At 41.3% G+C, this 14668-nt stretch overlaps 1 protein-coding gene across 1 annotated transcript in view; it reads right to left on the reverse strand.

Moving 5' to 3' along the window:
- The window catches only part of LOC150085504 (uncharacterized), a 934283-nt gene that overhangs the window by 359353 nt on the left and 560262 nt on the right, over nucleotides 1-14668 (reverse strand). The window contains exon 9 of the mRNA XM_090374582.1: nucleotides 11056-11143. Within this exon, the coding sequence (XP_090230708.1) occupies nucleotides 11056-11143 (88 nt within the window). The remainder of the gene's footprint in view (nucleotides 1-11055; nucleotides 11144-14668) is intronic.

Raw genomic sequence — 14668 nt, forward strand, 5'->3', positions numbered from 1 at the left:
AACTTCTGTTCCAGGAAAATTAATGGAGGCACTAGTTAAAGAAGGACTGCAGGATCATTTAGACACGACTTCAGTTATAGCTCAGACACAGCATGGTTTTGTTAAGGGAAAGTCTTGCCTGACCAATTTGATTGGATACTATGATGCAATCACAAAGGAACTGGATGCAGGGAATAACTTTGTTATTATATACTTGGATCTTAGAAAGGCTTTTGATACTGTTGCACATGGAAGACAGCTGCACAAATTGGAGCAGTGTGACACTGGAGGCAAATTGCTGCTGTGGACAAAGGGGTGGCTGAGGGGGAGAATCCAGAGTGGTAATCAATGGACACTGCTCGTCGTGGACTAATGTTATTAGTGGAGTACCTCAGGGCTCAGTGTTGGGTCCATTATTGTTTTCTGTATTCATAAATGATATTGATGATGGTATATCAAGCTTAATGTCGAAGTTTGCAGACGATACAAAGGTTGGCAGGGTTGTCAAGGACACTACTGACACTATGCTGCTGCAACAGGATCTGGAAAGGTTGAGCAGATGGGCCGAGAGGTGGCAAATGAAGTTTAACATTGACAAATGTAAAGTACCACACATGGGAAACAGCAACCCCAGAGCAACGTATCAACTCTGTAGTACTACACTGACAGTGGTAGAGAATGAAAGGGACCTGGGGGTGGTTGTGCAGGCAGATATGAAGTTCTCTGAGCAGTGCAGACGGGCTGCAAGAGTAGCTCATGGTGTATTGTCAATGATATATAGGAATTTTTCTAGCAGGGATAAGGAGGTGATTATTCCCTTGTATAAGGCAATGGTCAGGCCACACCTAGAGTCCTGTATACAGGTTTGGAGGCCTCATTTCAAGAAGGATGTAGAGCTGCCGGAACGAGTACAGAGAAGGGCAACAAGATTAGTGAATGGAACAAAGGGGTGCTCTTACGAAGAAAGGCTTAAGTTTTGCAAATTACAGTGTGTGGAGACTAGGCACCAGCGAGGTGATCTGATAGAGGTGTATAAAGCATTGAATGGTTTGAGCATGCTCAATGCTGATGGGATTCTTCCTCTCGCTCAGAATAATCACCTGAGAGGGCATAAAGACAAACTGAGGAAAGACAGATGTAGGATAGACGTGCGGAAATTTGCCTTTAGCCAGCGAGTGGTTGGTTGGTGGAACAGACTTCCATCCCTTGTCGTGGAAGTTGATAGCCTAAATACGTTTAAGGCTCAGCTGGACAGGTATTTTGAACGAACAGTGGGGTGAAGTGGAAGTGGATTTTTTTTTTTTTTTTGGCTGATGCTGCATAAGCTTGCTTTCTTGCATCAAATGCCTCTGCTAATGCTAAATGAATATTTTGCATCGACATTCACACATGAGGAGTTATTCAGTGAGGGGAAGGCCAGAGGTGTATTCAACTCTGGCAGTAAACTAGATAATCTTGTATTAACTGAGAGTAAAGTGGAGGAAAAATTGTTGAAGATAAACACAAGAAAGGCACCTGGGGTGGATGGGATCTATCCAGTTATATTAAAGGAGACAGCAAAGGAAGTAAGCAAACCCTTAGTCATAATTATGCAGGACTCAGAGGAGGTACCTATAGACTGGAGATGTGCAAATGTGACCCCAATTCACAAAGGAGGATCAAAGGCTGACACAAGTAATTATAGACCTGTGAGTTTAATTTCTGTTCCAGGAAATTTAATGAAGGTACTGGTTAAAGAAGCACTGCAGGATCGTCTAGACAAGATTTCAGTTATAGTTCAGACACAGCATGGTTTTGTTAAGGGGAAGTCTTGCCTGACCAATTTTACTGGGTACTATGATGCAGTCACAAAAGAACTGGATGCAGGGAATAACTTTGATATTATATACTTGGATTTTAGAAAGGCTTTTGATACTGTTGTTATGTTGTTATTTGGTTTTTAGGAGCATTAGCAACTAAGGCCATATTTCTCCTTCACCAAACCTTCACCAAAATTTGGTTCGACTTAAGTGTCATCCGAATATCAGTTCCATCAGTATTTTATATTCCCAGGTAGAAAGCCCTAGCTCATCATACCTGAGAGAATGTCTGCAACAGCTTTAAGAACCAAGTGCCATTGGGAAAATTAAAGTACTGCTTTGCACGTGGATTTTTTAAAAAGGAATCTAAACTAAAGGTTGTAGTGGGAAGTTCTAACATTTTCTAGCACACATTCTCAAATATCTTTAAGTTAATATATTCAAAAATATTTTTTCACCACATTAAAGATGAGTACTTGTCTCAGACTAATTTATAATCATCCCATGCATTTTTCGTCACTGCCTCCCTATGTCTCCTCAGTTCATCTGATATTCATTTAGGTCTGAACCTGGAACAATATCTCTTAGTTGGTATACAAAGCTTAGTAACTCTATAATTACTTCTCTGAATGCTTCCCATTTTGGAATCTGCAGTTGGTAACATCACAGTTGGTCGCACTGAAAGAAATTTAAAAATTGTCTACAACCACTGCAGCTGCCTTTACAAAAGCAAAATCCTTCCCTTTACTCTCGACAGTTGTTATTATCTTTAAGCAGATCCCACATCAATATATCATAATCACTGCAACCTAATGGTTACTTTACCTGAATATTCTTAATGCACAAACAGTCACTGCTGATAATCAGACCAAAAGTATTGCTTTCTCTTGTTGCATTTGTAACAGGCTGGCATAGAAAACAGTCATCCAATAAATCCAGAAAAGTATAGTTACTGTGAATATATTGAATACATTATCATGGGTATCAAACCAAGTTCGTTTGAGTGCTTCTGTAATCCCTTTATATAAGTGCAATGTGCCTACACAATCCAAACACATTCGCTTGAGCTTCTGTCCAAGTGTGTACAAGTTAATTTACAATCCCTCCACATGCATACAACATGCATACACACAATCAGAATGCTTCAGCTAGTTCTCAGATACTCCCCTCGCCTAACATGCCTACACATCAATAGGTTACAAATCTTTCCTCATATATGCTGTTACAGGACCAGACTTCACTTTTATCCAAAGTTTGAATTAAAATTTACCACCTTGCAAGCTACTTAAAAAACAGTTCACAATAGATATTGAATTTGGACTTTGTAATGTTCCACAAAAAGATTTATTTATTCAATAAGTTAACCATGTGGTGAATAATATAAAAGACACCCGGCTTCCTAAATTGGACAGGTATTATAGAAGCATACAGTGGCATAGTATTTTGCAGAAGATGCCACCGGTGGTTTTACACATTTGTGCCATGGTACTTTGTGAAGAAAGAAGTACAGAATCGCTGTAAAAGCCAGAAAAGTGTAATGTCTGGTTTGTGTCAATGTAGTGTTATGTTCTCTTGTTCTGTCTCTGGCTGCTTGCCACAAGCACTGGGAAGTGAGCCAGGCTGCCCATCATACTCTGGCTGGCTTCTGCCAGGGTCAAATGAGCTTCCTGAGGGAGGCCAAGTTTAAAAAAGAAAAAAGGAAGATATGATTGTAGGGTATAGACAAGTTGGGTTTTAAAGAGGGAAAAGAAAGGTCAGACTGATAGTTAAGAAGGTAGTACGCCTTGAGTAAGGTGAATTAGGGAATGGGGTTCAGGAATTAAAGTTAGGAGGGGGGTGGGAAGTCCCCCTATATGATCACGATCTGGCCTAGAACTCTGTATCCCACACCCTGACGAGTGCTAGCAATATCCTACCCACTATGAGTTAGGATCAAATCATGCTCTCCAAGGAGGGGTTCAGGACAGCCAGCAATCCCGCTATCCAAGTTGTCGTTGTTATTTAGTTTTAAGGAGCATTAGCAACTAAGGCCATATTTGCTCCGGGGATATGCAGTGGTCATTCCCTGACCTTTCCGCATCCTCCATATTCGGTGGTCATAGACTCGAACCCTGGTCTAATCAAGAGGCATGTGCTATGCACTGCTGCACCTGCCCACGGAGGCACCCCGCTATCCAAGAGAGCCAGCAATCCTGCACCTAGTGGAGCCAGCAGTATTCAACCCTGTTGAGTTAGAATGTTCATTCAGACGGTCATCCAGCCAGGAGGACTATTCCACTCCCATTCAGTTTGGAACTTGAGACACTGGATCCAGTGCTGTTCTCTGTTCATCAATCTTTATTCCTCAAAGTGCAAAGGTCTCTTGCACATATATAGTTAGTGCCTTGTACGGGGTTTCATCCATAAGCAGCGAGGATGCTTGGTTTTGTGGGTTTCTTTGGATGAACGTAAGGAATTTGAGCCTACTGGTGTCATAGGTGGGGAACTCATACGTGAGATGCCCCAGGATTCCTCTTTGCCACAATGGCATTATGGATTGCTTTCAATCCCCACGGCTGCAGTTTTTGGTGAAAGAGTCCATGTCCAGTAATGATGAATGTCACATGCAGCACAGCCTTATGATCTCTCCTTGTGATTTCTCATTTTGGCATGGTTTTTCATTTCTGTTGCCATATCACTTGTAGGTGTTGTGCGATTTGCATCTTCTCAATCTTGGGGTCAATTGCAAGTTCAAGCTGGAGGTTTAAAAGGTTTAAAATCTCAGTGGTATTCCTTTTCTCAGGTGGTAGAGTAGGCCCTGTCTGATCACTCCGAGATATAGTGGATGACATCCTGTTAGCACCTGGAAGGCAGGGGTGCTAACAGTGCAGCACGCCCTACTAATTGATAGAAGACCTTTGGATAGTGTCCAGTTTCCAAATATTTCTCACTAGAGTTGCTTGTCTGAACCAGATGGAAGCACCATGGAAGCACACTATGGGAACATAAACTGCTCTGTAGATTAAGGTCAAGGTCTTGTGTTTTATAACCCAGCCAGCCCTGCTCACCCTCCTGATCATGGTGGCATATCTCTGGATTTTAGTGGCTAGATACTTGAGGTGGTAATGGATTGTTAAGCCTGAGTCAATGTAAAGACTCAGGTATTTGACTTCTGTCTGCAATCAGATGGGAATGAAGTTTAATTTTATTGTGGGTAGCCTTCTGATTTGCAATCATCCTTTAAGGAGATTAGATTTCACTTTATCCCCTGAGATGGTGAGGTTGTGCAGGGCCATCCAGTTCTGGAGCCTCTCCAGCAGATACAGTTTCCAAGGCCGCATGGGTGTCAGCACCCACCAGTAAGACAAGGTCATCCGCAAAGGCAAGGGGCTCAGCCCCCCCCAAGAAAAAAGGGCCTTCAATCGTAGTGTTTGACATAGTTCAGGGCGTCACCCCCGAAGAACTTGCAGAAGAAATTTACAGTAAAAACCTCAGCCTGCACCTACATGAAAAGGCAGATGAAGATCGTCACTCCAAAATATAAGACTAAATCAAAAACTCACTCTAACATAAATTGGGTAATCCATCTCTCTACTAGAGCGTGGCGAATCCTAGGAACGCAGAGCCATATTTTCATTGGCTGGGGAAGCTACAGATTTAAAGAACATATTCCTGTCCCCAAAAGCTATAAATGTCTTCGCTTTAGCCACACTTTGCACACATGCAACCAACAAGAGTTGACGTGTGGCCACTGTGCCCAAAAAGGGCATGGATACAGGGACTGCCCAGCAAAAGTTCAACCACCTACCTGTGCCAACTGTAAGGCTGCCAAGGCACCCCACCAGCACTCAATCAGGGATGGAAACTGTCCAGTATACCTAAAAGCTAAAAGTCTGTACCAAATGAGAATCAACTATGGATAGAGCCCCTTTAACCAATAACTACAAAGAAATAAGAATTGTCCAACAAAATACACAGAGAGCTGGGGGGGGGGGGGGGTAGCCGACCAGCTAAAAGTAAAAACAGAGGAAAATCAAATAGATGTGGTCTTACTTCAAGAACCCTACGTCCGCTCGGGAGTGGTTACAGGGTATCCTGCAATGTACAAAACAGTTTGTTGCACAACAGAGAACCCTTGGGCTGCCATAATATTGTTGCAGCCCAGTTTATTGCACAACAGAGAACCCTTTCTGCCTGCTACGAGGAACACCAACTCTCCTCAGAAAAACAATATGGCTTTAAAACAGGCTGCAGCACTGACGACACTATCAACAATCTAATCACCCAAGCAGTGCACTCAGTTTTCAAGTACTCTCTTGCTATATTGGTGGGCTTTGCTGGAGCTTTCAACCGCCTGTGGTGGCCCAGCGTTCTTCGCAGACTTCGGCAATCAAATGTTTCTAAAAATCTATATAACAGTTTGAAGTCTTATCTAACCAACAGAAAAGTATGAGTTACTAACAAATATCAGACAGTTACCAGATTCATCCACCGGGGATGTCTGCAGGGCTCTGTGCTTGGCCCATTCCCCTGGTCTGTTGTCTTGGACAAGTTCCTGGGCTTAGAAACAGGGGGCTGAGCCTTTGGCCTTTGCGGACTACCTTGTCCTGTTGGTGCATGCGGACACTAGGTCGTCCTTTGAAATTATTGCAAATGTGGTGCTTGTGAAGCTCCAGAACTGGGCAGCCTTGCACAACCTTACCATCTCGGCAGAAAAAAAACAAAATCCATTCTCTTCAAGGGCAGACTACAAATTAGAAGACCACCTACGATGAAATTAAACTTCACTCCCATCCGATTGTACACAGAGGTTAAATACTTAGGTATTTACATTGACTCGGGTCTTACTTTCCATAACCACCTGAAATTTCTAGCCACCAAAATCCAGAAGTATGCCGCCATGATCAGGAGGGTGAGCAGAACCGACTGGGGCCTGAAGCACAAAGCTCTGACCCTCATATACAAAGCAGTATGTGTCCCGATAGTTTGCTGCTACGGTGCCTCCACCTGGTACAGACAAGCTACACTAGCAAAAAACAAACAGAAGCTGGATACAATTCAAAGGTTCATGCTGCTATCAATTAGTAGGGCGTGCCACGCTGTTAGCACCCCAGGCTTGCAAGTTCTAACAGGTTGTCAGCCACTCTACCTAGAAGTAGTCAGGCGAGGCCTATATTACCACCTTAGGAAAGGAACACCAGCTGAAATAGTAAATCTCCAGCTGGATCTTGCAAATGACCCCAAGATAAAGAAGAGGAGAATCACCCAACGCCTACAAGCAATATGGCAAAAGAGCTGGGAAACCACACAGAAAGGAGACATGAGGCGATTCCTCCCAACTATAAACCATACTCACCCAGAGTCCCCTCCCTGATTCTCACCTGGTCTGCACATGACACTTATTATCACTGGACACGGCCCCTTCCGTCAGAAATTTACAGCTATGAGGATTGAAAGAGACCTGCAGTGCCACTGTGGAGAAGAAGAGTCCTGGGACATCTCATGTATGAGTGCCCTGCCTATGACAACAGTAGAATCAAATCTGTTACGGCAATTCAGAGGAATCCACGTAATCAAGAGTCCTTGCTGCTGCTCGATGAAAACACATACAGGGCAATAACTGTGTATGCGCAGTAAATCTTCGCACTGAGGCGAGGCAAGAATGCTGAAATGAGAACAACATTGGATCGTGCTGCCCAAGGCCTGAATCAGACTGGCGTGGGTTAGCTCCTTCTCTGCTAGAGGACACTGCCCTGACAACTTGCTAATCCTTTGAAGGTAGGAACACCGCTGGCACCATTCTGGTGCGGGACTGCTGGCACTCATCGAGTGCGGGATACTGCTGCAAACCCCTTATAGGGTAGGATCAGGCGACACCGTTCTGGTACAGGATTGCTGGCACTCTGGAGAACTCCTGAGTACAGGATGAAGAGTCCACTGGCCTCTGGTGATCATGCAGAGGCTCCTGTCCCCTGCTACTTTAACTCCCACTTCCAGACCACCTATTTTCACCTCGCAAAGAGCGGACTGCTCCTCAACTTCAGTCCGTCCACCTTTTTCCTCTTTCTGTTCCTTCTAACCCGTACCTCTGTTCTATGTCGCCCCCCCCCCCTAACTTGGCCTCTGTCAGGCAACCGTGGCAAAGGTCAGCCTGGCTCACCTCCCAGTGGTGATGGCGGGCAACGTGGGGTCCCACTAGGGGCTCTGCGGCCAAGCAGCCAGAGACACAACAACAAAACATAACACTACTCTGACAGAAACCAGACATTACACTTTTTCTGGCTTTTACAGAGATTCTGTACTTCTTCACAAAGTACCATGGTGCAGATGTGGGAAACCACAGGTGGTGCCTTTCACAAAACACTATGTACAGCCCTGGCTCTTCGTGCATTTAGCTGGATAAATTTTATTTCATGGTGTTGATAAGTTGGGGGGGTCTCTATCCATAATTAATTCTTGATTGGTACATGCTTCTCACTTTTTGCTATACTAGACGGTTTCCATCCCTGATCGAGTGCTAGTGGAGAGCCTTTACCACCCTGCAGTTTGCAGATTGGTGACTGGTCATTGGCTGGGCAGTCCATGTATTCGTGCTCTTTTTGGATGCAGTGACCACACGTTGATTCACCTGGTTACACATGTGGGGGTGTGTGGCCAAAATGGAGGCATTTACAACACTTGGGAACCTGTATATGTTGCTTGAACCTATGGCTTCCCTGGCCAATGAATATATGCTGAGCTTCTAGGATCTGTCACGCCCTTGAAGAAAGTTAAGAGTATCCAGTTTACAGTGGAGTGTACTTTTGATTTAGTTTTGTATTGGCTGACATCTTCTTCTGAGTCTTCTTGAAGGTAGAGTCTGAGATTTTTATGATAGATTTTCTATGTCAGTTCCTCAGGGGTGATGCTCTGATCTATTCAAACAAAACAATTGAAGGTTCTTTTTTCTTGGGGCCTCCACCCTTAATCCGAACTTAGTTATATGAGCATTGGTAAGGATATTTTGTGCTTCCCCACCTAGTGTCTGTTTCGATCAGCACGCCTGGGCGCCTAGTCTTCCGGATAGGATACTCTTGATCTTAACTGTCTTCATTTGTTCCTTTAGATTTTTTGTTAAGGTCTCCTTCACCACGTTGCTTGTTTCAAGCTGCAAGTCCTCTGTAGGTTTCATTAGGATGACGTGTGACTCTGGTTTTCTTGTTACTTTTTTGATTTGGGGTTTGTCAGGTTTGTGGGGCACTGCTTTAGAACCATTTCTCAATGCCTCTATGAAGTTATAGGGGCATTGTTGCATTTAAATATCCCCTTCTCTGGTTAAAACCTCCAGCTTGGCTTGTAGTCTCTCTCTCTCTCTCTCTCTCTCTCTCTCTCTCTCTCTCTCTCTCTCTCATGCTCAATGTAGAGATTAAGGATGACTGTCTCCACCTTGCTAAAAAATGGTGATATGGTCAGTACGAATGGCAGCAGTGACTCTGTTTGACTGTTTTACCACATATTCTTCAAGTGTCCCTTTAATAGCCATGATTTGCTCAACAGGGTTTCCTGTTAGTGGAGGCATAGTGGGTGCCAGGTTTGAAGCTGGTTCAGCTACTCTGCTTGTTTTTTACTCTTCTCTTTAGCTGACTCTTCAGTCAAGTATGGTTGGGTATCCATAGGTTCACTGTTACTTCTCATTTCTCTACAGTTTGGGGTGCTTGCTTCTTTTTTAATTTCAACCCATCTAGCTCTTCAGCAATTTCTGTTGCAGTTTGGTCCTGCCTGGACTTGCCATGGGGGAGTGCATTCTCTGTCTCCTCCATTGCAATCAGCATCGTCGCAGCGGGAAGAGTTGTCTGCGGCAGTTATGTCATGTTCATTTGCCACTGAAGACTTGTTTTGTGGTCCGAATTCTGTTTCTAGTCATTGGGATCAAGGAGGAACCCCCTCCGAGATTTCTTCCCCCAAAGACTGATGCAGCTGCCTACAGGAACAAAGCGAAACTCTATGATGTGCATTTTCTTCTTCTGCCATTATGCAGAGCTACAGCACCAGATGCCATAAGCATTCAATAGAGCAGTCAGTTTACTATTCTGCAGTCTAGGTAGATGGTAAAGTGTGGGAGAACAATAGCGTTTGGGGTAAAAACAGGTGGTCGCGGGTGGGCAACTACTGCCAAGGCAGCATGTGGCAACCAAATAGCATTTACTAAGGAGGAAATAAACAGTTGGAGCGTTTACAGTGCCTAAGGTTACAATAGTGAGAACTCCTTTCCCAAGTTATGGCAGTGGTAACAGATAAGTGTTCAGGTGTTGCTCTCTCTCTCCAAAGCTATGCTAATGGTGGTGTGGTGACCTAACCATTAACAATAGCAATGGATAATTAATGCTTCAGAGCTCACTGTGTACCCAAGAAAATCTTAAAACAATCTCACCAATAGGCATTCCCACGAAGATCTTCAGTTTGATACCAAATTTCAATGAATTTGCATTTTAAAGACTGATAAATTTTAATAAATCAGGAGCTCGAAACAGAGTGGATGGTCAGTTTAACAGCACTGCATGAGCTTGCTTGATCAGTAAACAACATTTAAAATTTGCAAAACCATAACTCAGCATGATGACAGTTGTCAAGGGTAGTCTGCTGTAGCCAAAGAATGCACACCAAAACAGATGTGTGCTTTTACTCATGTGAGTTTGACAGGTACTTGTCCATGGATCTTCTTGTCACCATGCCAAGAATTTTAACTTCAATGTCTTGATAGGCTTGTGGTTCCCCTGGCAGCCTTATAGCATAACAAAATGTAATGTTTTCCCTCAAATGCCTATTGAGGGCATGAATGCGCAACAATTTAGCAACCTCCTATTATGAAAGCTTTTTTGCTACAATCATCTTGCTTCAAGTGAACTTCCTTTCCTCCAACTTGAAAATACACAGGTGCATATTTGCATACTCTATACTGTATAATGGAGTCATTTCTGTGAAGCTGAACACACTGTGACTAAATGAGCAAACAACCAACAGCATACTGGGGCAGACTGATAACTCTATAAGAGTACCAGGATGTCTACTAGTAAGTTGCTAACAGCTCTCAAAGATTTTTTTGTTCATACTTTTGAAATGGCCTATATATATTTATGTACTCTACTTTGCAAGAAATATCAATGTTCAAGATGAGATATCTTGTGTTTGAATACAATCATTACAATACACAGAAGAGACAAGACATTCCCACCCAACCCCATGATTGGATGATAATTAAGACAGGTACCAAGTTTAAAAAAAAAAAAAAGATAAAAATAAAAACAGGCTGTATGCTTACCTACTGACATAGGCAATAAGCTGCTACTGAAACGTGCATGATCTCCTATGTGAATTATATTGTATATACCTTTTTCGACCAATTCATCCTAAAATAGAGAGACAATGTATGAATGCTTCATATTTATAAGAGCTTTGTGATCAGAGTGTACAATATTTAAAAAAGTAATAGTTTACTGGTAAATCTGAAATGAGATTTTAAAAACATCTCGTGTATAAAACACTATAAGCAAATAACATAAACTATTAACTTTGATTTCAAAGCGAAATTTATATGCCTAGACAAATTAAGTAATTGCTTAGGTGTCTATTCAGCAGGGTCCATGACAACTCCCAGCCCTGACTGTTTTATCAGTTACAATATCTTTTGAAATAGGGACACTTAATTGGTTGCTTTAGAACACAATTTGTGCTGCATTCTAAAATATGCACTGAGCTATAATGCTCAAGAGTAATCATTAAAAGTGAATAAAAGCCATTATAATCTTTAAATAAAAAAAAGGTTTTGAATCAGTATTCTGAATGTCACTACTTGAAATTTTGCCGAGTACCCCCCCCCCTCCATCCATCTACCTCCCTTAGATAGAGTATCCATGGATGGATGCTCTGTCAAAGGTAAATGTGACCTTTTCATCCAGGGCTCAGATTTATATACATGGCCCTGTTTAAGTTCAATTTACCTATTGTTAAAACAACAGCTACAGTGTGAAATAAACTCTTGAAATAATATAACATTTTGCCCAAGTGTAGCCTAAATGAAATAAAATTTAATACAGCTGAACCTCTCAGTCAAGAATGGTTAATTTAGCTTTCAAGCTGGGTGCTCTTCCAAATCTTGCATCACAGCTTCTTTCCAATTATTATAATCAGCTCTCTAGTAGCACCTCAATTTCTTTCACATGAGAATCTTCCATGTGTAAATCCATTTTACCAATATAATTAGTCTGTATCCTTCCATCAACATACCATTCAAAAAAAAGAAAAGATAAAGGTGACCCAGAGGATTTGGGTCAACCATCATTCAAAAAAAAAAAAAAAAAAAACCCACAAATGTAGACCATCACCTATTTTGGAAAAGACAGAAGTGGAACTTTTAAATTATATACAGTTGGTGAAGAAAATGAATAAGATCCTTATCACTCATTCGTCAACTGTATATAATATGAGGAAGAATATAAATAAAAAAATTACTATTCATTAAGTTAATATTACTGCGAATTAAACATATTACTATTCTCCTGTTGTAGGATACGCTGTAATTGATACAACTAAAAAATATTTGCAATAGAGAAATACAGTATCCCCCACCTCCCCAAATTTACGTATGACTATAAATGTGATCAAATCCAACACCAGTTGGGAATATATCATCAATTCTTGTCAGGAAGTGGATAGTAAAGCTTGTACAGTTCTACATTTCAGGATTAGATGGAGTGAGCTTCAATGTGTGACATGTGAAATGTCCTGCCCATGTCCAGGACATTTCACAGCTTTTGTAACAATCCACAGAATGTTAAATTGCTAGTATTAGCAAATGGTGCAGGCAGGGAAGCCCTAGGCTTTTTGCTACTCCATTCAGAAAATAATAAAATAATAATAAATAAATAACTAATAAAATAAAATAAAATAAATACAATAAACTACCTATTTGACTTCCTCTTCACGTAGTTATCTATCTAGCTAACCTTTGAATTTCCCCAAGTTGTCAGCTGCAATCACTCATAGAGGCAACCTTACTCTACCAATTAACATTACTTCCATATATTCACTTCCAATTTTTTCTCCCCTTACTTTTATTCCATTAACAACTCACTGCTGCCTAAAAGAAAACTTCACCATCAGACCCTAGAGGATCTAGGGTCTGATGGTGAGATGAGGTAACCAGTCATCCTGTCCCTTAAGTTCTGGAATCATTTATAGCAGTGTGAAAATTTCACCCTCACTCATTTTTACATTCATTGCTCAATTAAGTCTCCACTAAAGTGTCAAGTTTCCAAGGTCGTTAGTCCACATTCAAAGTCTTTCCAAATATGAACATCCTGTGGCCAGTCTCACCAAGCACACTGCCTATCTTTATACCCGATCAAGAAGCTTGATGATTTTTTTTTAGGTGCAGTCACCAGACTTGAACACAGTTTTCCAAGTGTAGTCTTACAATTACTCATACCTTATACTGTAGGATTATGACCGCATTTTCTCTACAAGCAATGTTTTTTAAATCACTGACACAACATAATGGGCCTTTCGCTGTCACCTGTCTACACTTCTTGGAGAAATTCATGCCTAACCATATCATAACTCCCATATCCCTTTCTTTCTCAATTTTCTTTTAGTTCAATCTTTTAATTCAATCCCACCAAGTACATAAGTTGAATAGCCACCATGCAAACCATCTAAGGAATTTCCTCTTAATTCCAACATGTTTCAGCTTATACAGCAACCCATCAAGCAGAAATGAATCAAATGCTTTTCTGAAATCAAAGTGAACAATGTGGAAGTTATTTCCTACATACAGCCTTAAGAGTAACTCTGTCAAAATAGCCAACCAGGTTGATTAAACATGATCTTCCCTTTAGAAAGGCATGCTGTTTCCTTCAGAATTCCATTTCTATTCAAATGAGTCAGTACTGCACTCTTGACAGTTGTCCCCATGATTTTACCTACCACTGAAGTTACACTACCCATGCAATCATAAGAAAGAAATAAATAAAAATTTTTCTAGGACTGTTTGAAATACAGTCAGTCCTCGTATAATACGTGTTTACACTACACAAATTCGATCATACACGATTTATAAATAGGGGAACGATATCTTATATAACACGAACCGAATTCGCTTATGCACAATTCGCCTTTGTGTTTACAAGAAATGGCAGTCGAACGCGGAATCACCCCAACTGAACGCACCATGATAGGAATGAAGATGAGATTCTGAAAATGTATTTGTTTTTTATATCAGTGAAGGGGAAACACATTTCACCATAATAACGTAAAAACCAACACAATTCCAGCTATCGGTATAATCGCAAATGCAATTAGATCGAATTTACTACCAGTTTATAACAGATTCCACTAGCAGAAACATAAATGGAAATTGTTTTTATTGTTTTCTGGTAGTAACCCCTAGAAATGTCCCTTAGTAAAATGTGAGGTGTTAATAGTGTATCTCTGCCTTTACGGTGTTGTTTATTCAGTTGCTACACGCGCGCAGCTTTGTTTATGTGTATCAAGCGTGCCTCCTCCTTTTGTAATTGTGCTTTATTGGAAATGGAAATGGAAATAATGGAAATTGTTTTTATTGTTTTCTGGTAGTAACCCCTAGAAATGTCCCTTAGTAAAATGTGAGGTGTTAATAGTGTATCTCTGCCTTTACGGTGTTGTTTATTCAGTTGCTACACGCGCGCAGCTTTGTTTATGTGTATCAAGCGTGCCTCCTCCTTTTGTAATTGTGCTTTATTCTCTAAAAATCAGTAAAATACTTAAAAGGTGTGAAAAGGAAGCGTCCTGGTGAAGACACTGCAGATGCAGATTCGGAGATAACAAGAAAAGCAATATCGATAAACAGAGGCGGACTGGATCAAAAATTTTTACCCGGGAAAATTTAGTGGCCTCAT

This window comes from Mastigoproctus giganteus, chromosome 5, assembly GCF_048544385.1.
Source record: "Mastigoproctus giganteus isolate SK-2022 chromosome 5, ASM4854438v1, whole genome shotgun sequence".
Lineage (NCBI taxonomy): Eukaryota > Metazoa > Arthropoda > Arachnida > Uropygi > Thelyphonidae > Mastigoproctus > Mastigoproctus giganteus.